Consider the following 24,140-nt stretch of genomic DNA (forward strand, 5'->3'; position numbering starts at 1 on the left):
TGGTAAGCCAAGCATACACAGCCAGAAGTCCAGTTCTGAGCATTGTGGGTTACTGTAATTGGATTAAGTTGTTTTTTATATATTCATGTATAAAGCTATCTATTTGATATAATTTGTCATGTCCTGCTGTCACACAGTTTGCTAATTTTTGTCATTGCAACTCTGACATTCCCTTTTAGCGAGACACATTAGCAATCTTGCAAAGTAAAATGAGATGTAATCACACATCACTTCAAATGCAGACATATAATATCCAGTCTGTGCTTCAGGTTGTTCTATGACTAATTGCTAACATCAGAATACTGACATCAGCGTTGGAAATGCTTTTATACTAAAGTTCAGCAGGTTTGTTGTTGTCTATGTTCACATTCTTAGATTACTGTGTTATGAGTAGCATTTCCTGACGCCAGCCAGGTCAAGGTGCTTTATATGATAACACTGGAAGATCAAGGAAACACTTTTTTAATTTCATTTGTGGCAGGCTTACTTGAGTGTGTTTGTAAAGAATATGGTGCCAGTTACGTGGTGTCACTTTTTTTCTGTCAGTGTGTAATATTCATTCTTCTTGTTCTGCTGCAGCAATCCTCAGCCAACAAATAAACCCCCTTATGTCTCAATCTCCAGCACCGGAGAGGACAGACAAACTTTAATACTCAATGTATTTCTAATTTCTGTTACAATTAAAATAAAAAAAATGAAATTATAAATGATAGAAATCATCTTTGTTCTTTGTGATTTTAACTCTCCTCATCTGCTCTGTGTAGGAGACAAAGAGGCACCCGGCCATTCTCTAACTCTTTATTTTCACTGCTGACCTTCAGTGCAAGTCTCCGCTATTAATAACTTTTTGTGAAAATTGTTCGGGATTTCCCTCTCTTCTCTTCACATTCATATTTGATAAATATTTCAGTTCAGCCACTTCTGGCTCAGAGGACAACAACATACTCAAAGCAGGAAGATTTATATCAACAGAGTCTCCCGGTCAACTCACCAACAAACAGAAGACTGAAATTAGACATCCCTGGCTCCTCACTCAGAGTAGCTGTTATTCTGGTCTGCATGACTCCACTGCACTGGGCTCTTCAGTGACTGTAAGGTCATGAAAATATTTAGCAATTTATGCACGAGGAGGGCAGAAAAGTGTGCTGTTATCATATAGATACAAGAATAACCATCAGACAGTCTATCAGTAACATGTGGACACGCCCCCCCAAATACTCTGAACAATAATAACGTGTGAATCTATAATTAAAGATGAGTAATAGTATCAGGTATCCAAATCTGTGTTCTCACTGTCACATCATAAATCCTGTCTGAAAAAGAAACTGTAGCTTGTGAAAGAAGAAGCACTGCCCTGCTGGATCTGGTATGACCACTAGCTTTTATTGTTAGCAAATTCCAGATTGATATTAATATGCGGCTGCATTAAATGAGCTTGCTAACTTTAACATTTTTCTGTAGTTGTGAGTTCACCAAGCGACTTCAGCACATTTAACCTGACTTGGTTGAGTTTTTCAGTGGACACAATAAGTCACACCACACCCTGTCCCTTTCTGGCCCACAATCGTCCCATCAAATCTCCAACATTTTCCTCAATTCAGGCAGAAACATTTTTCCTCATGGAGACAACTGGCCTCCTAGTTGTGTTAGCATTTACAGCTAGAATAAAAACTGCTTCCAGCCACGGAGATGGCTGTGAAACTTGAATTTACACATTATTCGTGACAGGAACAGCGAGGAAAGGGCGTAAACATCTCCCATCCTTGTGGTCTTTGTGTCTAACAAGCTGGTGTCAATCACTGTGTCGTCCCTGCTGAAAAGAACGAAGGGAGGATAGCGGGGAGGAGCAGACAGTAACATCAACCAAATGTTGAGGCTTTCCAGCTGTGCTTACAGTGTCACTTTTGACAGCATTCACATAAATAAAAGTTCAGATCAGAAAAACAACCGCTTCTGAAGGCTGAGTATTTGCCCGAGGGCCGATTCATCATTGTCATTGTTGACTTTCAATCAAGTGTTTGGTTTAAACATGTAATATCAAGAATTGTCAGACACCCTCGGGTCTGACTCAGACTTCGTCAGATCGCAAATAAACCCTCAAGTAACCAGCTGTCTCAGCACAGAGGGGCCCATGCATGTGGTCTGCAACAGCTTAACACACACATCAAACAACTGCCGAGACCCCCACTAAGTCTCATGCACACCTAAATAACAAGAACACACACCTTATGCTCTTTTGGCACAGCCAGTATCAGCGAAAACAGGCTCATAAACATGCAAACACATAAGGTCATGATAAAAGATCAAAGGGTCACTCTGCGTCTCTGCAGACAGACTGTCACTGAATGTGGGTCTGTCAAATCAAATCAAATCAGGCTTTACTGGCATTTTCTCTGTGACCACAGTGCAGTACAGGCAAACAGGAACAGTGTTTCTTTATGGGATGGCTACCAAATATATAAAAAGACAACAATAAATCAATAAAAATGCTAAACATAACATGCTAGGAAAATATAAAATATAACATAAATGAAAATCAAAGAATAAAATTAAATAAAACACATATACATCCCTGAGGCTCATCCCAGTTTAAAGTAATTTCTGTTTTGGTTTTTTTTTTTGTGTATTTTAAGAAGCAATACTCGTCCTGACTCTGTGCTGATGGATGACAGCTAACTGAAGGGTTAGTGTGGATAAATGAGAGCACAAAGAGTGTGTTGGCGTCTTCAGGGTGTGTGGTTTACTGCACAGGGCCACACATGAGAACAACAACAATTGATTTGAGGCACAGGTGGGGAGCAAAGATGGCAAACATGGGCTAAGTGTTGTGGAAACAGGGTCTCTGGTATGCGACTGAAGGATGGATGTTTTGCAAAGAGGGTGAGGATCAGGCCAACCAGAACTCACACAATAAAGGTTAAAACAGGAACAAATGTTGGAGGGAGAACGCATTAAATTATGATGCAGAGTCTTGAGACATAGAAAATAAATCATCATCTGGTTAAAAATAGTCATTTTTCTGTCCACAGTGCCTTGTTTTCAAAAGGAAATTTATAGCTTTTTTTTTTTTTTTTTTTTTTGCCACATTTGTCATGATTAGGGGATTTTGGGAAAAGCGAGTGGGTGGATTGATGCACTCATCAAGGCCTGTTGTTTTATTTATCTGTATATTCACATCCCTGTCAACGAACACAGCTAAAAACAGACTTCAGTCCCAGCAGAGTGCAAATAGGAAGCATGCTTTGATTCACTTCACTTGGCTTTTTTCCTGTTCTGCCCAACGTCCTGCACCATAGAGCCGAGCCGGATGGACAAAGAGCTGGACAGACAATTAAGCAGAGTTTTCGGGTGGAGGCGCACAAACACAATCACAGCAGTTTTGGTTATCAAATGCCACAACCTCTCATCACAACAACTGGCAACAATACACTGGGCTCTGAGAGTAAATGACGTTGGTAAAAGCAGAAGAAGCGGAAATCAGTTTTGGTCTTCATAATCCGAGGAAGAGGGAGATGAGTAGTGAAGGGGGGAGCAGGGAGATGGAGGGGTGGAGGAAGGGGATGGAGGAGGAAAAGATTGTTGAGTGATACAGAAGTTGTGTCTAAAGTCGGTGCCCTGGCGCCACCGCTGCCACTCTGCTGAGAGACAGAGCAGGCTGGAGAGTGAGGCATCCCACCTGGGCCAACAAAGACACCCAAGAGACGAGACAAAGGAACAAATCCCCCACATTTTCCTTCCCCTAAAGCAGTTTTAGAGATGTGAGAGTCATTTTATTGTTATTTGTTGTTACAATTCATTATATACATTCAAGTCCAAGAGTCTATATTCTTTCACTTAGTCATTCCCCAAAATTAAGAACGGATGAATTCGGTATCCTCTGAAACTAAGTGGTAAGTGGTAAACAACACTTGACCGGCAGTTTATGACATGTATTATATCTGGGTATCCGTGTCAATGTATATATAAAAAAAAAATGTATTTTAATGACAAATTGACATTTTTCTGTATTAAAATTATTTCTCTTTAACAACTTTAACAACTTTGTTTGTTGGGCTTGTTCAAAGTTTGTTATGAAAAGATGATGATGATACCTACATTTATGTTGTAGGTTATGATAAATATATACACATTATTCTGAAAATACAGTTTGGTAAAAAAAAAAAAAAAGAAAAAAAGAAAAAAGTTTTCACCTAATTATTTTTTAACCTTGTCAGTTTAATTTAAGAAGATTAAATTGATGTAAATGGAAAATGCTTTTGTATTAAAACTAGTTATTTTTGCGCTTTAAGTTTAAGGTTTAAGTTTGTTTGTCAAACCTCAGGTTGATTTAAAATAAATTCAAACATTATTTTGTGCCTGTCAGTGTTTTCCGTGCATGTACAGACATGATAGCAACACTCATAGAAATGTAAATAACATTGGCTATTGAGTTGCAGCTCAGTGCTTTATTACCTCAACGACTCTCAATTAACATTAAAACTGACAACTTGATGAAACTTGTCATGCCCAGACTTGACACTTGACACTAACCCTAACCCTAACCCAAATTGTTCAAACATTTCTGATAAATTTTCCTGCCCTGAACTTAAAATTATCATGAAATTATATTTGTGGAAAGACAAATATACATATACAAATATATTATCATATATATATACACATATTTATATATGAAAGTGACCCAGCCCTCACTGAGTGTAGCCAGTGACAGGGCATGTTCCACAGAGCCTGAGGGGAGGAGGGAGTGGGAGGGGAGGAGGGTATGAGTCCAGGGGAGTATATAAGGAGCAGCAGATTTCATATGTAGCAACAGACCTCAGAGTGTTCTCAACCAGTGTGGATCTATCTGCAACAACGCTTTAAAAAAAGAGGACAGGAAAAGCAGCGGGAATGGAAATGGAGCCAACTGAACGTCCTGATGAGTATTATGACTATGAAGAGCTGGAAAATTACACCATGTGTGACTATTCTGAGTGGACACCATCATACTCGGTTATCCCTGTCCTCTACATGCTGATTTTCATCCTCGGCCTCTCTGGGAATGGGGTGGTCATCTTCACAGTGTGGAGAGCCCAGGGTAAGCGGCGAGCTGCTGACGTCTACATCGGCAACCTGGCCTTAGCTGACCTCACCTTTGTGGTCACTCTGCCTCTGTGGGCTGTTTACACAGCCATGGGCTACCACTGGCCCTTTGGAGTGGCTCTTTGTAAGATCAGCAGCTACGTGGTTCTGCTCAACATGTATGCCAGTGTCTTCTGCCTCACCTGCATGAGCTTCGACCGCTACTTGGCCATCGTCCACTCACTGTCCAGCACCCAACTGCGCACTCGTGGACACATGCAAAGTTCGCTGACAGCCATCTGGCTTCTGTCCGGTTTCCTGGCGGCCCCAACTCTGATCTTCCGCACCACCAAATATGATCTAACTAGTAACCGCACATCCTGTGCCATGGACTTCAGCCTGGTGGTGACGAACAAAGGGCAGGAGAGCCTGTGGATCGCTGGACTCAGCATCTCGTCTTCAGCTCTTGGCTTTCTTCTGCCTTTCTTGGCAATGATGGTGTGCTATGGTTTTATTGGCTGCACTGTCACCCGCCACTTCAACACACTGCGCAAAGAAGACCAGCGTAAGAGGAGGCTCTTGAAGATCATTACCACGCTCGTAGTGGTCTTCGCCGCCTGCTGGACGCCCTTCCATGTTTTGAAGAGTGCTGATGCTCTTTCCTACCTGGAGGTGTTTCCTGATACCTGTTCCTTCTTGCGATTCCTGCTGCTGGCTCACCCGTACGCCACCTGCCTGGCCTACCTCAACAGTTGCCTCAACCCCTTTCTATACGCCTTCTTCGATCTACGCTTCAGATCCCAGTGTCTGTGCCTACTCAACCTGAAAAAGTCCTTGCATGCAAGCCCTGCCAGCTCGCTGTCCTCTCAGAAGACAGAGGCTCAGTCTCTAGCTACCAAGGTGTGACATTAGCTGCGGGCCCAGTGGTACACTGGGGAAAAGGTGAACAATGAAGAATAATGCAGCTAAATAAGAACTTCACAGTGCCGGGTGCTCCCTCACAGATCTTCTGAAATTTGTTTGAGGGTTTCCCCTTTGCCCCTCTCTGGCTCCATGGACTACTGTATGCATTTGTTTGAAGATAATGCTCGGGCTCGTGGATTTGACCACACACCAACTCCAGCCTTAGTTTCAGTGGCAGGGGAACAAAACCAAACTGCTTCTTCAAGGGACCAAGTATAAAAGATGGAATGTATTTCAAAAGGACATACTTGTGTCTCTCTTGTTTCTCCTGTGGACTTAATGCAAAGTCCTGAGCTGTGAACTGTGAAACAATGTCTTCAAGTCCCACTGAAGTGTATTACATATGCATTTGACCCTTCTGTTCTTGTTTTCATTTGTGAGCACTTGAGATGTGATGTCTATCAGACTATCCTGCTCTCCTACTCAGCCAGCAGTGTAAAAGTCTGTGTGTGTTTCTGTGTGTAGTAAGGGTGTGCTAGCCAGAGAGAAGTGTTGGAGTCTGATAAGAGTGTTGTAAGGAGATATGGGGATACTGTGTGTGGTGTGTGTGTGTGTGTGTGTGTGTGTGTGTGTTTGGGGGCGGGCTACCAGACAGACAGATGGCAGCTGACAAATGTTTTAAGGCCAGTGGAGGGCCCAATTAAAAGGTGACTGCTTTGACAGTCTGCTAGAGTCTATGTGTATAAAAGTGTAAGGCAATGGATTTGTGTGTGTCTACTGAGTGTGCATTTTGTGAATATGCATCATTTTGAATTCATGTCTATGATTTTTTTATTAATAAAAAGCAAAAGAAAACCAAGGTGCTTTGAAAAATATTCTCTCTCTAGTGTCTCTCTGTTAATTGTGGTAGTTTGTTATTCTTGCTGGAATGTATTTTCTCCTGTCCAGTGAATGTGCTTCTTCCTGTTGGTGCATTGTTGAGGGGGGATCGGTCAAACAGCCATTGTTTTTTGCAGGGCTAAAAATCAAAGCATGTGTCTTGCAGGAAATGCATGCTCAACTTCTATTTCCTTCACCCAGCATGTCTGCTTCTTCTCCTCTTACACTGCACTCACACAAACAATCAGTCATTACAAAAGTTTCTAAATTGGATCAAGAGCAGGACATTTGGCTTTGTCCAAGTTAAAGTCATTATGTATTTCCAGTCTAGCTTCCCGTCCCTGTGGAATCACAAATTAGTCTATCATGCTCCCACTTGTAAAAGTTAAATGTGTTGTTTTTAGAAAAAAAAACAGCACAACAGTTTGTTAAGCTTTAACTTAGAATTCATTTATTAACCATGTCCGACTGTAATGAGCTTTTTATGAGATACAGCAAGCGACAGCAGGGAGATAGAGGGATTGGGCTAATCCTTGGTTAGCGTTGGGAATACACTGTAATACCAGTGCTGGAGAGGTTTGGTCTAAATCAGTTGTAGAGCTCTACATAAGGCCAATTTGGGTAAATGTAAAAATGTCAGACAGGTGAAATCTGAAAATTTCATCATTGCAGGAAGAAAAAGTTGTGCAACAGCTGCAGCAACAGTCACGTCACACCTGCAGGAAAGAAACCCTGTTACACAGATTTTTGAAATTTGAATGTTTAAAAGAATCTGTTGTCCCAATGCATTTCAATAAAACATGGAAAACTGGGAGAGAGGTCCAACAATGAATTAAGAAACCAGTGTCCAATAATATATGCTCAAAAGAGACTGCACAACCATGATCATAGGTGAAACAGCATACAGTACATGTTAGCATTCCTTATGGCAGCTATTTCACTTTATATGAATTTTCACATTATCCTCCACCTGTCAGCATCAAAGTCAAAGCCCACTGTGAAACATAATCTGGATAGATTATTTCTCATGGCTTTTCAAGTTTTATGGGCCTAATGTGATCATGTTACGAAGATTTCATGGCACGAACTTTGCCAAGGCGAGAAACAATGTTGCTGAAATCCCAGCGGCAGAACCAGTGTTCATTCTCCACTACCAAGAAATGAGCAACTACAAGAACAGCTCACAAATAAATAAATAAATAAATAAATAAAACTGCACATTTCCATTAAGAAAGGCTAAATTTCATGGCTGGTTGCTGCAGGGGCAATATGGAATCGGTCTGGGGGCTCTTAAATTTTGTACACAACTTTGTATAGCAATATATATAGTATCATTTGTATGAACCTTGCTTACACTGATATCTAAGATGTGTTCACTTTTAAAATCATTAGTATTTTAACTCCGGATACAATACAATGATTAACTATCTTTCTTTGTGCTTTGTTTTTTTTTTTTTTTTATTTCCTGAATCGACCCTTTCATTAAACAGAAAGTTAAATAAAATAAAAAATTTTATATGATCAAATACTCAATAAACCAGAACTTCATAACCCACGAAACATTTGAAACCTAATTTTTCACTAGACAGGGAGATGTTTGTTTACCAGATAATGTTCATGTTAATCAATGGAAACTGAAAGACAGAGTCATGAATCTAGAGTTTCTATGGTTAGTCGCAGCTAATCCCATTCATTGTAATATCAATGGATGGCAAATAGGCCATGTCTTTGTGCGTTTTAAAACAAGCAGACTGTGAGTCTGAAACATGTCCAGCTAAGTAAGTAAACTAGGTGCCTGGGCCCTTTCTGTACGGAGCTTGCATGTTCTGCAGCAGGTTAACTGCTCACCCTAAAATTGCTCAAAAGAAGCAGTCTGAATGTGAGTGGTTGCTCGTCCCCCTCTGTCCATCCTGGCGACCTGTCCAGGGTGCACCCCACCCTCGCTGGGATTGGCTCCATGTGTCTCTATGAACCTTAAGGATAAGTGTTAGAAAATGAGAGCGAGAGAGATAGACCAGGCTCAGCAGAAAATACACAGAGGAAGTGTGGGCACACTCTTCCAATCGGTCTAAACAATGAAGACCGGACTTTGGGCTTGGTCTGACCGTGATGGAAGGATGAGATGGTGACCTCGAGAGTGTCTTGGAGGACCCTTGGCTTCCTGCCACCTGGTCCCATAGTGCTACTCCCTGCACTGTCCCAGGAGAGATTACAGACCTCACGGACAGGATAGGAGTCAGCGGGCCAGGCAGGAAAGGAACAGGGTTGGGAAAAGTAAGGGTTCCTGATTGGGGATATCCTGTCTTTAAGACGCATCTCTGCTTTTAGAGCTTTCTGCAACAGAGGCATTCTCCACCTCAGGTCTCAGAAGACAAGAATACTAATTTCACACACTCCTCTGAAAAGTCCAAAAGTAATGCAAAATGTTAATGTCAACGAAATGCAATTTTCAATTTAAAATAAGCAACAAAGGTCATGGACATGCGACTGAAACACCTGAGGTGTGAAATCAGATGTCTCACTGCTTGTCTGTCACTCCTGAGATAGCAGACCTTTCAAAGGCATTCACACAAGGCAGTCATAGTTAGTGGAGACACGTCGTTTCCGACAGCAAAAAAGAGCGGAAGTGGCCAAGCTTTGACTCCGGATCTCAGTCAATGTGAGTCTCAAAGTTGATCAACCTCCTCGTAGCGCACAAAGCTCCCCTTCATTCTGCTCTCTATTCTCTCTGTTGTGCATCCTTTCCTCTCTCAGGCCTAAATGGATGCACTGTCATGTGCAGCAGGGCCAAGCCAGTTAAGAGGCTCAGCTGCACTGATGTAGGCCCTATAGGCTCCACAGGTAGAGAGCACTTTCCTATGATGTTTTCTAAAAATTCCAGAGAAATAACTTTTGAAGACAGTTCCTGGGATGTGATGCTTGTTGACCCTTTAGATCCTTCAGCTCTTTCCACCTTAAGGCCATCAGTGGATCTCAGAAGCTTCGCTCTAGGTTCATTGAACATTGGAAAATGTCAACTTTAGTAAATGTTCCAGGAATGATAGCACCTGTCCATTGTTGCTTCTTCCCTTCACCTGGCCTGCTTCCAGGGAAAGGATGCCGTCCTGTGGAATGTTTTAGGAATGGTTAAGGTTATCTTTTCACTGGAAAGGACTCAGTTACATTTTGCAGCTTCCAGAGGCAAACTGGTCAAATTAAGGCAGGGGTTTTGAGTATTTTTGTGCAGAATATCTTGAAGAACTTTTCAGGCCGATTTGAGCTAAAAGCACTCTGCTCCCACAGTCCAAGTAAAAATAAATCATAAAGTGGGCCAGAAATAAATCTTTTGAATTAGAACTTTAAAATAAACATGAGATCAAATAGCTTTCAGCTTCCAGAGTAAATCTTTACTTCTGAATTCTTTATTGTGGCATCTGCCTGACAGGTGGTGTGTTGAAAGGAGTCTGGAACACAGAAATCCACAAAGTAGGCTGGGTTTTAATTAATTGGACAATTATAAGTTGACAAGTATGAAAAACATCTCAGTGGTCGCAAACCCATTTTCTGTAAGTCAGAATGCATACGATAAATAAAGGGGCTGTCCTACCAGCCAAAGGCGAGAAAGGAGTTTGTTTCACATCGCACAGCATCCTGTTCAGCAACAATGTGCCTGGGAGTCAATTACAGTGTGAAGAAATATAAATTTACTTCACCAAGTCACGTCAGATTTATAGAGAAGTCAATACTGACACCTAGTGACATAACTATTATGGTGGCCAAGTGGTTACAAGCTTAGGAGTCATCATGAAGAGAGGGTGTGGAGGTAGATGGAGGAGGACTGTTTGCTGGAGCTGGAGCAGTCCCATGGTGATCTGGATGTGACCTTCTTCCTAGACAAGTGTCAGAGGATTGTGCTGCATCTGGCCTGGACCACTGTAGGAAGCTGTGCATATTCTGAGAACTTAGTAGTCATATTTTATTAAATGACTGGCTGTTGTCTGCATAGCCATCTCAGAACTCGTCCTTCATTTTAAACTGCACACCATTCATGTATAATTTGTGAATGTATGTTTGTGACAATATCAAACTGACAAGAACTGTCCAGACACATCCATGCGTGCAAAAAAATTTTAATTAAAATAAAAAAAAAATTGTCCCTTTGGTGGTTCCAACTATTTTAGGTGTCCCCAGGACTATATTTTGGTATAATGAAACACACACACACACACACACACACACACACACACACACACACACACACAGGTTCATAAACAGCAACAGCTATGCTTTCATTGCAGTTAGTGAAGAAATAGGTTGGTAAAAGGTTAAAAAACAACTACAACTACTTTGTTCAGCAGCTTTTCTTATTGTTGACAGACTTCACATGCCAAATTGTGTACTATATATCAGGGCTGTTGGTAACCAATGAAATACCCCAGATATAAAAGCTAAAATTCTCTTAGGTTTTTTGTTGTTTTTTATTTTACGCTAAATTAGATTCAAAGTAAAATCTTTAAAAGTCATTCATACTCCATATTTATATTTTTTAGACCTCAAGTCCTTTTCTCGTGAGTGGTGGTATGATGAATACTGACACCCAGTGACGGCACCGGAACCATCCTCACCCGGAACCTTCGCCTTCCGGCTGTTGTTGTTATCGGACTTATTAAGACGACGGTCGGAAATAGCTTGTGTTAGCTTCTTTGCTAATGAGACGTCAGAGGGCCTTTTAAATAAGAAAAACAACAACCCTGAAAACAGCTGACTGGTGGAGGGAGCAGCCCCCCCCCCGGTATGGTGTCCGACAGACAGAAGCGGGTGTGGAGGTACGTGGAGGAGGGCAGCCTGCTGAAGCTGAAGGCTTACCTGAGGAAGCACCGGGACCTGGACGTTAACTTCTCCCAGGGCAGGAGGCAGAGGAGCCCGCTGCATCTGGCCTGCTGCCTGGGGGAGGACGCCGTCCTGCGGCTGCTGCTGAAGCGCGGAGCCGATGTTCTCCGGAGGGACCACAAAGGAGACACGGCCCTGCACACAGCCGTCAACAGGGCTCTCAAACACGGGAAGGCCGGTGAGAAGGAGTGGGAAAGTAGCTGCCGTTTAATTCTGTTAACTTTTGTTTTTTTTTTATTATTATTCATCTTTTGTGGCTGATTTTCTTTCAGCGTATGATGACCTGGTCCTGCCCCTGAAGAAGAGCTGCCCGGAGGCCATGGACGCTGCCAACAGTGCCGGAGTCACACCTGAAGACCTGCTGAAGTGGATGAAACACACAAAGGTAATGTAACCTGTGAGTGGAAACACTGCTCAGAGTCTGTGTGAGACTGAGACTGTGGCTTTATGATCTCTCTGTCAGTCAGCACTATTAATTAAAACAACTACTTTGAAGCTGTAGGTAACTAAAAGCCTACTGTGCTGAAGCTTTGTTGTTTTGTCTCATACTTGTAAATTGGTTTGGATAAAAGAATCGACCAAAATGAAATGTAAAAAAAAAAAAAACTAATAATGTTAATAAGCTTTATTTATGCAGCACCTTTCAAAATGCATGTTTACAAAGTGCTCCATAACATTAAATCAAACATACACAACTCAATTACAATAAAATCAAGAAATGGATCAAATGGCTGATGTAGTCTCACAGCAAAAAGGTTATGTGTTCATTTCTCAGGTTTGGGGCCTTTGTATGTGGAGCTTGTCTGTTCTTCTGTGTGTTCCCTCCGGGTACTCCAGCTTCTTCCCACAGTCCAAAGTCACTGACACTAACACTGAGGCTAACTGGTGGCTGTAAATTGCTCGTATGTGTTAGTGGGAATGGTTGTTTGTCTCTGAATGTCAGCCCTGTGACAGACTGGCAACCTGTCAAAGGTGCACCCTACCCTCACCCAATGTCAATATTTTGATTCCACATTAATCATCATGTGAACATCAGTTGTCATTAAGCAGACAGAAACAGGACAAAGCAAAGAGATACTATATATCTGTAGTAATTCATCATCTAATTGTGGGTCTAATTGTTGTGGTACAGGACATCTCTTGGTCACAGTTCTTTGGCCACATTTAGGAAATCATTATTAAAATGTTTATACTAAAGGGGAAAAATCAATATTAGCTAATATGCCAGCATTATTGACTTATTTACAGGATAGGATGGCAACTACTGCAATTCTAATCTTTATTACAAGTCCATGTCCATCATGGTTTCTAAACGACTCCAAGCTAAGATCGTTAAATATTATTTTTGTCCAATGAACAAGCCAGAATGTAATGATCCAACAATATAAAGCAGGAATGGAGCAAAGTCTCAAATAAGATTCAGAAGAGTGGGAAAATCTTTTCTTTGTTCTTCAGACTGCTGAAAACACAAGTCATCCTCCTGAAAGAGACCCAGAGAAGGAGTGGCTGGAGAAGCTGTTTGGTGAATGCGAAGATGAATTCTTTGAATCATTTGGAGTCTATGATGGTAAATCCTATACTAATAGCATTATTATGTGTTTTATATGTTTTCTTTCTCTCTGTGTTGATTACATTACTGCCATATTTGTGTCACAGCTGATGATTTTCTTCCTGTTGATGACGATGAGGAAGATTTTGGGGACTGGGCTGATCGTATTAGGAAAGAATATTTTGATAAAAAGCATGCTGAAGCTCAAAGACTCGCAGCTGCATCTTCTGGGTGGAAAAAGAAGAGCAAACAAGAGAGAGAGCAGGAAGCGAAAAGCCACAAGGAGCTGCATGAAAAGCTGAGGAGGGAACATGAAGAGTATCTGGCTCGAGCAGCTCGTAAAGAGGAAGAGACTCGACAGGGAAAAAAGCGCAGGTATGATGAGAGGTGTGCAGCCACCTTCTATGGTGGCTCCTCAGCTGGCAGCACAAAGCTCAGCTACAGTGACATCCCCTGGCCAGCTCCTCGAGGTACAGTGCAGGAGATGGTGGATGTGATGCTGCATGGTGTGGACCGAAGGGATGTGCCTGTGTTCAGGAAAATGCTCCGGAAACAGCAAGCACTATGGCATCCTGACAAATTTGCTCAGAGATGTGAGGCCCAGTTAGAGGAGAAGGACAGGCAGAGAATCCTGGATACAGTCACAGCCCTGTCACAGGAGCTCAACAGACTGGCTCAGAGCCTTAGAACTTGAAATCACAAGATAATTTAAATTTAATTTGACATGCAAAGTGTATTTGTTTGTGGCTTGATTCCTAGTTCCCCCTGTCTGTATGTCAATGTCCTCCAGCAAGAATTTGTGTGTGTGCGCGCACGCGCCAAGATCAGATTCCATTATCTTTCCAATCAACATTGAGTAAATGTACTAAATCATAGATGGTATTCATTGAATCGCTTGGACCCTTCATTTATTATAGAATGCTTTAGCTTGACATGAAAAAATAAATTAACATAATCCAGATTTCTCTAAACCTGAGTAACATTTGTGTGGATTGATTTATGAGGGTTAATCATCAGTCTGTACATATAAGTTACCGATTAAAAAAAAAAAATCAGTTAAGATTGTAAATAAAAGTTAAAAAAAAAAAAAACATAGCACAAGAAACACTTAAAAGGGATTTCTCATACAAAGAAGAGCAGATGGTCGGTCTGTTTTCAGTGGTGGAACAGAATAAGAAGATCCCGGGTTGCCAGGTTTGTGAGTTAACCCCCTTTCTAGTAGAAATCTTACCAAGTTTTTTTTTTTTTTTTTTTAGATGAACTTAATATCAAGTCAAAATAGCGACCCAGTGAAGAGGAACTAATACATCTGACTCCAGTTTTTCAAATTGTATAATTACAACTGTGATGATTTGTGTGTATGTACCTATCTACACCCCCAAAGATATTTACACTGCAACAATTAGTGAGCTCCGGTCTATTTAACAAATGAATAATAGAGTATGATAAATAACTGATGTGCCTGGGGTTTTTTGTTTCATGCTGTCAGATCAAACTTCTATTATTTATATTTAAGGCCTCTCCTCTCCTGGAATCAGGGAAAGAATGAGTATTTCCGAGGAGCAGACTCAATTTGGCAACCCGGAGACGCAAATCTGTGTCAATTGCTGGGCGACGTAGCTCGAATAAAGCTGAGGCCGTAGCCTCTCTCCAACCGTGGCGTCTTTTGACGTGAGAGGCCCGCGGACGGCGCTTTTGTCTCGGCGGCGGGTCGGCGGTGTCTCCTCGCCCCTCCGCCTGTTGCTCTCTCCGGTCCGCCGCAGGTGTTGAAGGGAAGGAGCGCACAGGATGACTGCCGGCGGCGCGATCGCTCGACGCCAAAGGTGCAGGGAGGTTTCTGCCTTTGTTTTCAAATCGTTTATTCAATAGACAGCGGGCGGAGACACGGGGGGCGACGGGCAGACACACAATGGAGGATGGTCCCCCCTCTGAAAATGGACAGTAATTAATCCTCGGTGGGAGGTTAATTGGTTTAGAGGTTTAAAACGACGCAGCGGCTCCTCGAATATTGCGATGTCCTATTTTCTGTGCCGGTGAGCGGCTCGTCGTCCAGGTTCAGCGGGCTGCAGGCACATTACAAGGCAGATAAAGATGGTGTTCCGGAGTGAGGAGATGTGCTTGGCGCAATTGTTTCTGCAGTCCGGCTCGGAATATGACTGCATCAGTGAGCTGGGAGAGCTGGGGCTGGTCGAGTTCAGAGATGTAAGTAAGAGCCTCATGATGCTCACTCTCATTTCTGTTCATGTTTCCACTCTACCGCCACTTTTTACGTATTGGATTTACACTGAATTCATTCTGCTCTACCGCTCCTTTACTTAATGTGTTTGTATGCCTGAATGGCTATTTAGTGTCCATAACACTTGATTCTATCCATCTGTCTGTCTGTCTGTCGATCAACATACAGACTTGCCTACCTCCATTTCTGTCTATCTACCTGAACAATAACAGCCAACATCAGACTGTTCACAGTGTCATGACAGATCTTGTTATTGTGCATGCATTTGCATTGACTGATGCAGTCACTTGCTGCCACCTGACCTGTGATGCTCCTCTGGTTTCAGCTTAATCCAAGTGTCAGCTCATTCCAGCGACGCTTTGTCAGCGAAATCAAGAGGTGTGAGGAGATGGAGAGAATTCTGGGTAACAGAGCAGAGCACCTGTGATGGCAGTCTGAACACACACCCAGACAATTAATCATCAGGACAGCAAACGTCTTGAGGCCGATTTGTGTTTTTGTAAAATGGTCCTCCTGAGGTTAAGATTTCACAGCAAGGGGCTGACACTAGAGTGGTAATTACTACAAAACTAACTTATCAGCGTTTGGCTGTTGACAGGTTTCCTTCTGAGGGAGATCCAAAAGGCTAATATAGCCATTCCACAGGAGGATGAGAGTCCACTCGCTCCTCCCCCGAGACAAGTCCTGGAGATCATGGTAAGTGTCATTCTAACCTGATTTTACAATTAAAGTGCCAATTTTTCTGATTTTACAAATAAGTTTATACTATTATTCTGCTTTTGAATGTTTTCATTCAACAATAATTTCACTGTATATAAGATCCTAATATTATGTAGATCCATCATGTTCACCCTGCATCACTTTCAATTTACATTTGGAAAAATCATATATTTCCATGTCTCATTATATCACACAGAAACCCTTTTCCACTCCATCTAATATAAATATTTGAAATAAATGTCCAACAAATCGTTCCATTTAGCCCATTCAGCCTAACCTTACTGGTCAATTTTGTAACTTCAATCTCCACTTGAATTTGACATAACGTTTCATAGGATGGAAAAAAACTTTACACGGTGTGAGTTGCATCAGCCCCAGCAGATCAGTGGGATTCAGAGGTTGTGTGTCTTATTTCTGTTGTGACTGTGTCACCTCAGCAGCTGAGAGCCCAGTTTAGTTTTTGGCTGCCTGTCTCTGCTGCATTTACCACTGCTGGATTTAGCTCCTCCGTGTAATCACCAGTAATGGAAAATGCAAAAGACAATAAAATTGATCATCCGCACTACTGACGTCAGACTTTTGCTTTCATTTCATCACATTGCTCTTTGTTAGATGGTTACATCTTGCGTACTATCTATCCATCCAACCAACTTGATAGAAGACATAACAAATTTATCTAAATAAAGCTCTATGGCAAATCATTTAGGCAGTGTTCCACTTGTGCTAATGTAACAACAGCTTAACAATCAAGCAAAAATGAATCCCTGCCATTGTTGATTCTTCGCTGCCTCAGGGTTTGGGTTAAGTTGACTGCAAAGGTAATGTCGTTTTCTGATGTTCAGGAACAGCTCCAGAGGCTAGAGATGGAGCTCAGTGAGGTGGCGAGGAACAAAGAGAAGCTGCGAAGGAACCTCCTGGAACTCACCGAGTACACGCACATGCTGAAGATCACAAGGACATTCATACACAGCCGCTCCAGAGTGAGTACATTTTGTTAATTGTGCAGACCAAACACTGGTCACGTACTGCTTTTCCCCCAGGTTCCTCTCTATTTGCAGTTCACCTCCCCAACAAAGTCCTGCTGTCATGTTGCTGACGCGTCTCGTTCCTGTGGGAGACAGAGGTGGAAGTAGTGCTGACTTTAATTAATGAATGGTCATGCTGTAGCTGTTACAGGCAGCACCTGACTCACCCAGCCCTCTTATAAAGGCGTGTCGTGAAGGGTAATGGTGAAGAGACATCTTTGTGAGAAGAAAATATCAAATTTCTATGTGTGACAGTTGCATGAGCCTTTCTGTGGACCAGTTTGGGGCTGTCTTACTCTAAACTGTCATGAATGAAACATGTTCCTTTTTATAATTAGCATGAGGCTCTTGGTCCCCAGTATGAAGAATTCCCCACAATGGAGACAGACTCAGTGACTGGTTGCACCGGTATGCAAAGACTTGGAGCCAAGCTTGGGTGAGCTGCAGGATGTCATAGTGTGCATAGTGCTATTAACATTGAGAAGTGATTCTTGAACCTAATCTGGCCACTCCTGGCTGTAGGTTTGTGTCAGGTCTTATCCAGCGGGTGAAGGTTGAGGCCTTCGAACGTATGTTGTGGAGGGTGTGTAAGGGGTACACCATCCTGAGCTACGCAGAGGTGGATGAGAACCTTGCTGATCTGGACACTGTGAGTCAATTTACGTACTTTATCACGGATATAAGAAATACTGGTCCTGTCTCAAACCCAGAGTGACACTATTAATTCAATGCACTTGAGAAATGTGTTATGTGTTGTGTGTTGTTTCAGGGCGAGATAAGCAAAAATGTTGTGTTTCTCATCTCTTTCTGGGGAGACCAGATTGGACAAAAAGTTCAAAAGATCTGCGACTGGTAGGAGTCCGACCATCGTCACACGCCTTTACCTGTCAGGTTGTACCTACCCTGATGGAATCTTCTTCGTTATAAACATATGTCTTTCTTTGTTGCCGTCAGTTACCACTGTCATCTGTATCCGCACCCTGAGAATGATGAGGAGCGGGCAGATGTGTTGGACAGCTTGAGGACACGCATCCAAGACCTTAACAATGTAGGACTGACGTACATCACCATGATGTCTTTTGATCCAAACATGGTCTTAGTGAGGTTGTAACAGCTGTTCCCTTCAGGTGCTGCACCGCACTGAGGACTACCTGAGGCAGGTTCTGCAGAAGGCCTCAGAGTCAGCCTACACCTGGGTTGTGCAAGTGAAAAAGATGAAGGCTATCTATCATATCCTAAACCTCTGCAGCTTTGATGTGACCAACAAGTGTCTGATTGCCGAGGTGTGGTGTCCCATCAATGACCTGGCAAACCTGCGGGGAGCGCTTGAAGAAGGCTCGGTGAGTGAAAAAGGTTTGACAGCTAAAATTGAGATTGATTTGGCACCAAAATCGTCTATCACTGATTATACAGGAATGCCTGTTTTAGAGAATAAGCAATATAATACAATATAATAATAATAATAATAATAATAAAAAACAATTTAAATTCAAACTACATTTACGCCTAGGCCAAACAACAGTAGTAGTAACTATAATTCTGCCAAGAACAGTGCAGATATATTAGCGAGCTATGGTTTCCCTGAGAGTTCAGTGCGCTGTAATTTAGGAAAACGTATCCAAGTAGGCAAAGTACAGCACCACAGGACTGAGTTCCCTTTCGACTGTTTTAGAATAATCCTTCACTTTCTTAAACCCCACCCTACATGTTTTCACCAGAGAAAAGGTGATGCCACTGTCCCATCCTTTGTCAACCGCATCCCAAGCACTGACACTCCACCAACCCTTCTAAGAACCAACAAATTCACATCAGGCTTCCAGAGCATTGTGGAGGCTTATGGGGTGGGGGACTATCGCGAGGTAAGCCCAGGTAAGGACTCAGACTGTGTCTTCCAAAAGAACGGCATTGCATTTCCAATAGTATTCTTTTACGTTGGAGAGATTTAGAGTACAGTGAGTGTGTTCCTCTTTTGGCAGCTCCCTACACCATCATCACGTTCCCCTTTCTGTTCGCTGTGATGTTTGGTGACCTTGGACATGGGATGGTAATGAGTCTCTTTGCTCTGTGGATGGTGCTCACGGAAAAAAATCAGAAAAAGAAACGCTCAAGTAATGAGGTAGGAACAAGTCTTCTTTTCATCCATAATGCAGAGGCTGATTATTGTAAGTTAGCTTTAGCTGATATCTGTCTTTGTTGCTTCCAGATATGGGCCACGTTTTTCAATGGCCGTTACATCATCCTAACGATGGGCCTTTTTTCTATCTACACCGGGCTGATTTACAATGACTGTTTCTCTAAGTCTCTCAACATATTTGGCTCTGGCTGGAGTGTGAAGGCAATGTTCACAAATCAGCAGTGGACGTGAGTTGTCAATACAAATGCACACACTCAGGACCATCATTTTTTATTGTGCGCTTCAGGTTTTTATCCTGTTGCTCTTTTCTTTTTACATTGCAGAAACAAAACGCTCCAGACAAACAGTTTGCTCACATTAGATCCTAATATCAGTGGCGTTTTCAGTGGACCGTACCCATTTGGCATTGATCCTGTGAGTAAACACACTCAGACATTACAGTGAATATATAACTGACTCATCCTTGTTTCACTACACTTAGATGTTTTTTAATATTGTGTCAGATATGGAACATGGCAGTGAACCGACTGTCCTTCCTCAACTCGTACAAGATGAAGATGTCAGTTGTTATTGGGGTCATCCACATGAGCTTTGGAGTGGTGCTGAGTGTCTTCAATCACCTGTGAGTGACTGCATTTAAGGAACTTTACATCCCCTTTGTTCAGATAAAGTTGAACTTAGGAGCGCTTGTAGAATAGATATGCCGTTAGTACTTTGTGCATTGGGATTGGCTGGCAGGTATTTTCATGAGTGACATTATCTGTTAACCACAAGCACCAAAAACTAAATTTATATTGCAGCAACTTATTAATATAGACATTAACCAAAACTAATGGGTCTACTGGATAAAAATGACCTCTGATGATTATGTGAATGTTAAAGAATAATTATTCTCAACAAATCAAATATAAAGAGCAAAACCAAGAATGAATTATTATTACGATTGCTACAAAGTAATAATTATTACCAAGTATTGTGTGGAACGAAAATCTGTTATTACTCATCCTTCTTAGCCACCAAGCTTCACTATTAATAAGCTATAAAAACACATCAGTGAGCCACATTGGGAGTCTCACTGTTCCTCCCATGAACACTGAACTTTTGTTTATTCTGAGCCAATCCCATATGTACTATCCTGCTGCCAGAAATACTTACAAATGCATCATCTCCACAGCTGAAAATAGTCTCTGCTAAGCTTTAGCCAAGCACTGTTTACTCCTGCTTGAGTAACAATTAGTATTATAAAAAGCAACAGTGCCCAACTTGTTATAAACACATTGTTTGTTGTAGTCTTTCCAGTCCTTGTCAACAATAAGAAAATAATAAAATATTCCCATTGCAGTCAAACATATTTTACAAAGAAATTAGCAAGCACAGCATGGAGTGATATCTCTATTTCTTTATTTGTTCCATTGATGCGCAAATGGCACCAGTTCGAGACAGCTCAGAACATCTTCTCAGCACTAAATTAAAATATTACCCAAGATATTTAATAGGAAATTAAAAGTAAATAACAGGATTTGTAGAACAAAGCAATATTTTACTTTATAGAGCTGCAGCTAATCTCAATGAATATGGTGTAATATTATAGTATATAGTACATTTATGATCATGCTATCAGTGCAATATCCGCGTTGATGTTTTATTTGTTTTGCACCCAGTGGAGGCAGTTGCTTATGCCAATATCATATATAACACATCCATTCATGTATTAATATTTACTATTCCACATTGGTTTGCTATATTAAGGAGTCCAATCAATAATCAACACATTCTTTACTCCAATTCCTCTCTCTTCAGGCACTTCCGACAGAAATTTAACGTCTATCTGCTGTTTCTTCCTGAGCTCCTCTTTCTGCTCTGTCTCTTTGGCTACCTGGTCTTCATGATTTTCTACAAGTGGCTGGCATTCGGTGCACGAGACTCCAGCCAGGCTCCCAGCATCCTCATCCACTTTATTAACATGTTTGTCATGCAGGGGAAGGATATCACTCCTCTCTACCCAGGACAGGTAAGTGTTGACAGTGTTATCTGATGTAACATTTCTTTATCTGCCTTGGATCCTTTTTAATTTGTGCGTGTGTGTGTGCGTTTGTTAACCTGACTCCACAGACTGGGCTGCAAATTTTCTTAGTTGTGGTAGCTATGCTGTCCGTTCCTGTCCTGCTGTTAGGAAAGCCTGTCTACTTGTACTGGCTGTATCGTGGAGGCAAAGGCCTGCGCAGACGCAAGGTAAGTGAAAATATTGCAGTGTCACAAGTCTGTTCCCTACCTAAGCAGTTTTTGATTCACTTGTCTTTATACCCGAAACACTGTTGTCACAACTCAGGGTTATGAGAGAGTAAGGCGTGTAAGTGAGGATGATAATTCAGCAGCGCCGTCGTACGAAGATGATGAAGAGGAGGGCCTTGATGATGCCAGCAGGGAAGCTCTCCCTAAAGAGGTCAGAGACGCACCATTATCCTGTCCTTGTGTGTGTTCAAGATGCAGTATGTTAACTATCCAGTTGGTGTCATTTTGTCAGTCAAATTCAAATATCACATCAGATGGATTTCTCATGTGTTAATTTGTTGTACAGTTTGACTTTGCCGATGTGCTGCTGCACCAAGCCATTCACACCATAGAGTACTGCCTAGGCTGCATTTCAAACACTGCATCCTACCTTCGTCTCTGGGCCCTCAGCTTGGCTCATGCCCGTAAGTACAGTCACAACATTTAGCTTTTACTTTAACAAAAATACACGTATAATGTGTCTTAATGAGCTTGGTTGTTATGGGTTGCAGAGCTGTCAGAGGTGTTATGGGCCATGGTGATGCGTCTAGGTCTTAGGATCACCACGAGAGTGGGGATAGTGTTTTTGGTCCCTGTCTTTGCCCTCTTTGCCGTGCTCACCGTGTCCATCCTACTGGTCATGGAAGGCTTATCAGCATTCCTCCATGCTCTCCGCCTCCACTGGTGAGTCTCAATGGTGCCAACTGGACTGAATGTACAAGAATACAAAGAAAAAATAATTTAAAAAAAAAAAAAAAAAAAAAAAAATATATATATATATATATATATATATATATACACACACACACACACACACTCCAATGTGAATCTGGGTATCGTCTTGAGTCTGTAAGGCAGGGGCTAAGTTTAATAACATTATCTTAATGTATTTAGAGGAATAGAATTGAAAATATGTAAAGTGTTGACTAAACATCATCATTCATTCTGCCTCATGAAAGTCGCTCACTTGCTTTTCCACTTAAATTTTCCAGGGTGGAGTTTCAGAACAAGTTCTACCATGGGGCCGGCGTCAAGTTTGTGCCCTTTGACTTCTCCCTTCTGCCCTCTGTTTTTGAGCAAGATGGCTTGCTTTAAAAGTAAAAGGACCCTGAAGGGCCAGGTATAAGTGGAAACAGACTTTTGAAATGAGAAGGATACACAAAGCTTAAACAATTCACACTGTGATATCAAACCTTCAAGACAGTGGATTGAAACTCACTCTTGTAGCAACGTTTTTCACCATGACAATTTTTTAAATGTTATCGGCTGTGCTGACTGCCTTACTACTGTACCCAGCAAACCTCCGGCTACACGGTGGTTCAAAATTCTTCCTCTGTTAATTGATTTTGTGGGTGAGACATCGCTCAACACCACTTGTCACACCAGTTGGGTGAATTTAAAATATTTCATTTACATTGTGCCGTATAAAATGGTTTTGTACTATTTACAAGATGGTATTTCAAATGAACAGTTATACAGTGCAATGTAAATTTCAAGTAAGCAACAAAAAAACAAAGATCACACCATGCATCCTGAAGTAGTGCCATAGAGATTTGTTTCTGTTGATGATATGGGGATGCCTCAGGGCTTTTCAAAACTGCTCCTTGGTGTGATGAAAGAAAAGCTGTTAGCATCCAAATCTATAAAATATTACTCTCCTGTTTGTGAGGCATTCTGTCACAAAGCACTTTGCAGAAATGATTGTACAATTTAAAGTTTTCACTAATGACTGTGATGATGCCAAATGAAAATAATCAATTGTTAGCTATTTGCTTCTTACTTAATGTGTTTATTTAAACATAACCTCCCCTGTAACCAATAGAAAAAATGTCAAAATATTCCAGAAAAAGTCCAAAAGACTTGGGTCTTTCTTTGGTTATATTGCTTATTGCATCTGTTAATGATAATTAATCATGGTATTTATTTAAATTATTGTCTGTACAAGAGTTGGGTATTTTACCATTTTTATGTGTTGAATAAAGGTTTTGAGAAATGCAAGCAAATAAAGCATTCATGTTGAAAATGCCATTTTATTACCTTTATTACCACCTTCTTTAATTTTAGTGGTAAGTTATTCAGACTTAAATCAGTGATTGCTTGTGTTGCAAGCTATTGAGACAATGATGGCAGTGTTAAGTAGGTTTCAGTGGACAGTAAATCTAGACTGCTATACAAGCTGTCCACTGACTACGACAAGTTTCATTTCAACAGTATTTTCCCTTGAAAATATATAATGGTTACCGAAATGTGAGGGGTGTACTCACTTTAACGATCCTCTGTACACACGGGTAGGTTTTTTTTTTTCTTATGAAATCTTAATAATAATATCTTAATTGTTAGTTAGATTTAAGCGGTTTAAATATACAATGTGGTGCAGAAACTGGAATGGAAAACGATAGTAAATGTAACATTTCACTGTCCTGATGTTGAAATCACTGAGATGAGTCTTTGTCGCAGTGGGTTTGCTCCACATGACTTGCAGTGATGCAGGGA

General features: G+C 41.5%; 3 protein-coding genes across 3 annotated transcripts; all 3 read left to right on the top strand.

The window, feature by feature from the left end:
* Window positions 1–4,824: 4,824 nt before the first annotated feature.
* Window positions 4,825–6,936, top strand: LOC115052058 (apelin receptor B-like). Its single transcript, XM_029515951.1, has one exon. The coding sequence runs from the start codon at window positions 4,891–4,893 to the stop codon at window positions 5,965–5,967; it is 1,077 nt and encodes a 358-aa protein (XP_029371811.1). The 5' UTR covers window positions 4,825–4,890; the 3' UTR covers window positions 5,968–6,936.
* Window positions 6,937–11,507: 4,571 nt separating this feature from the next.
* On the top strand, window positions 11,508–14,231 carry nfkbil1 (nuclear factor of kappa light polypeptide gene enhancer in B-cells inhibitor-like 1). Its single transcript, XM_029516182.1, has 4 exons — window positions 11,508–11,890; window positions 11,985–12,097; window positions 13,168–13,279; window positions 13,369–14,231. The coding sequence occupies exons 1-4, from the start codon at window positions 11,617–11,619 to the stop codon at window positions 13,953–13,955; spliced, it is 1,086 nt and encodes a 361-aa protein (XP_029372042.1). The 5' UTR covers window positions 11,508–11,616; the 3' UTR covers window positions 13,956–14,231.
* A 656-nt stretch (window positions 14,232–14,887) lies between these two features.
* Window positions 14,888–23,675, top strand: atp6v0a2a (ATPase H+ transporting V0 subunit a2a). Its single transcript, XM_029515446.1, has 20 exons — window positions 14,888–15,463; window positions 15,823–15,901; window positions 16,096–16,193; window positions 17,060–17,197; window positions 17,581–17,678; window positions 17,765–17,891; window positions 18,012–18,094; window positions 18,197–18,290; window positions 18,370–18,582; window positions 18,961–19,111; window positions 19,219–19,358; window positions 19,446–19,603; window positions 19,700–19,790; window positions 19,880–19,998; window positions 21,177–21,387; window positions 21,489–21,608; window positions 21,706–21,819; window positions 21,955–22,072; window positions 22,160–22,331; window positions 22,640–23,675. The coding sequence occupies exons 1-20, from the start codon at window positions 15,353–15,355 to the stop codon at window positions 22,740–22,742; spliced, it is 2,538 nt and encodes an 845-aa protein (XP_029371306.1). The 5' UTR covers window positions 14,888–15,352; the 3' UTR covers window positions 22,743–23,675.
* Window positions 23,676–24,140: the final 465 nt, after the last annotated feature.

The sequence above is a fragment of the Echeneis naucrates genome, chromosome 12 (genome assembly GCF_900963305.1).
Source record: "Echeneis naucrates chromosome 12, fEcheNa1.1, whole genome shotgun sequence".
NCBI lineage: Eukaryota > Metazoa > Chordata > Actinopteri > Carangiformes > Echeneidae > Echeneis > Echeneis naucrates.

Excerpts from the sequence above, each read along its gene's own strand:
- atp6v0a2a (XM_029515446.1), top strand. The coding sequence starts at position 15,353 with ATGGTGTTCCGGAGTGAGGAGATGTGCTTGGCGCAATTGTTTCTGCAG. Across the intron at positions 15,464-15,822 it reads GGCTGGTCGAGTTCAGAGAT|CTTAATCCAAGTGTCAGCTC; the intron begins GTAAGTAAGAGC and ends CTCTGGTTTCAG. Across the intron at positions 19,112-19,218 it reads CTATCGCGAGGTAAGCCCAG|CTCCCTACACCATCATCACG; the intron begins GTAAGGACTCAG and ends CTCTTTTGGCAG.
- LOC115052058 (XM_029515951.1), top strand. The coding sequence starts at position 4,891 with ATGGAAATGGAGCCAACTGAACGTCCTGATGAGTATTATGACTATGAA.
- nfkbil1 (XM_029516182.1), top strand. The coding sequence starts at position 11,617 with ATGGTGTCCGACAGACAGAAGCGGGTGTGGAGGTACGTGGAGGAGGGC. Across the intron at positions 11,891-11,984 it reads TCTCAAACACGGGAAGGCCG|CGTATGATGACCTGGTCCTG; the intron begins GTGAGAAGGAGT and ends ATTTTCTTTCAG. Across the intron at positions 12,098-13,167 it reads AGTGGATGAAACACACAAAG|ACTGCTGAAAACACAAGTCA; the intron begins GTAATGTAACCT and ends TTTGTTCTTCAG.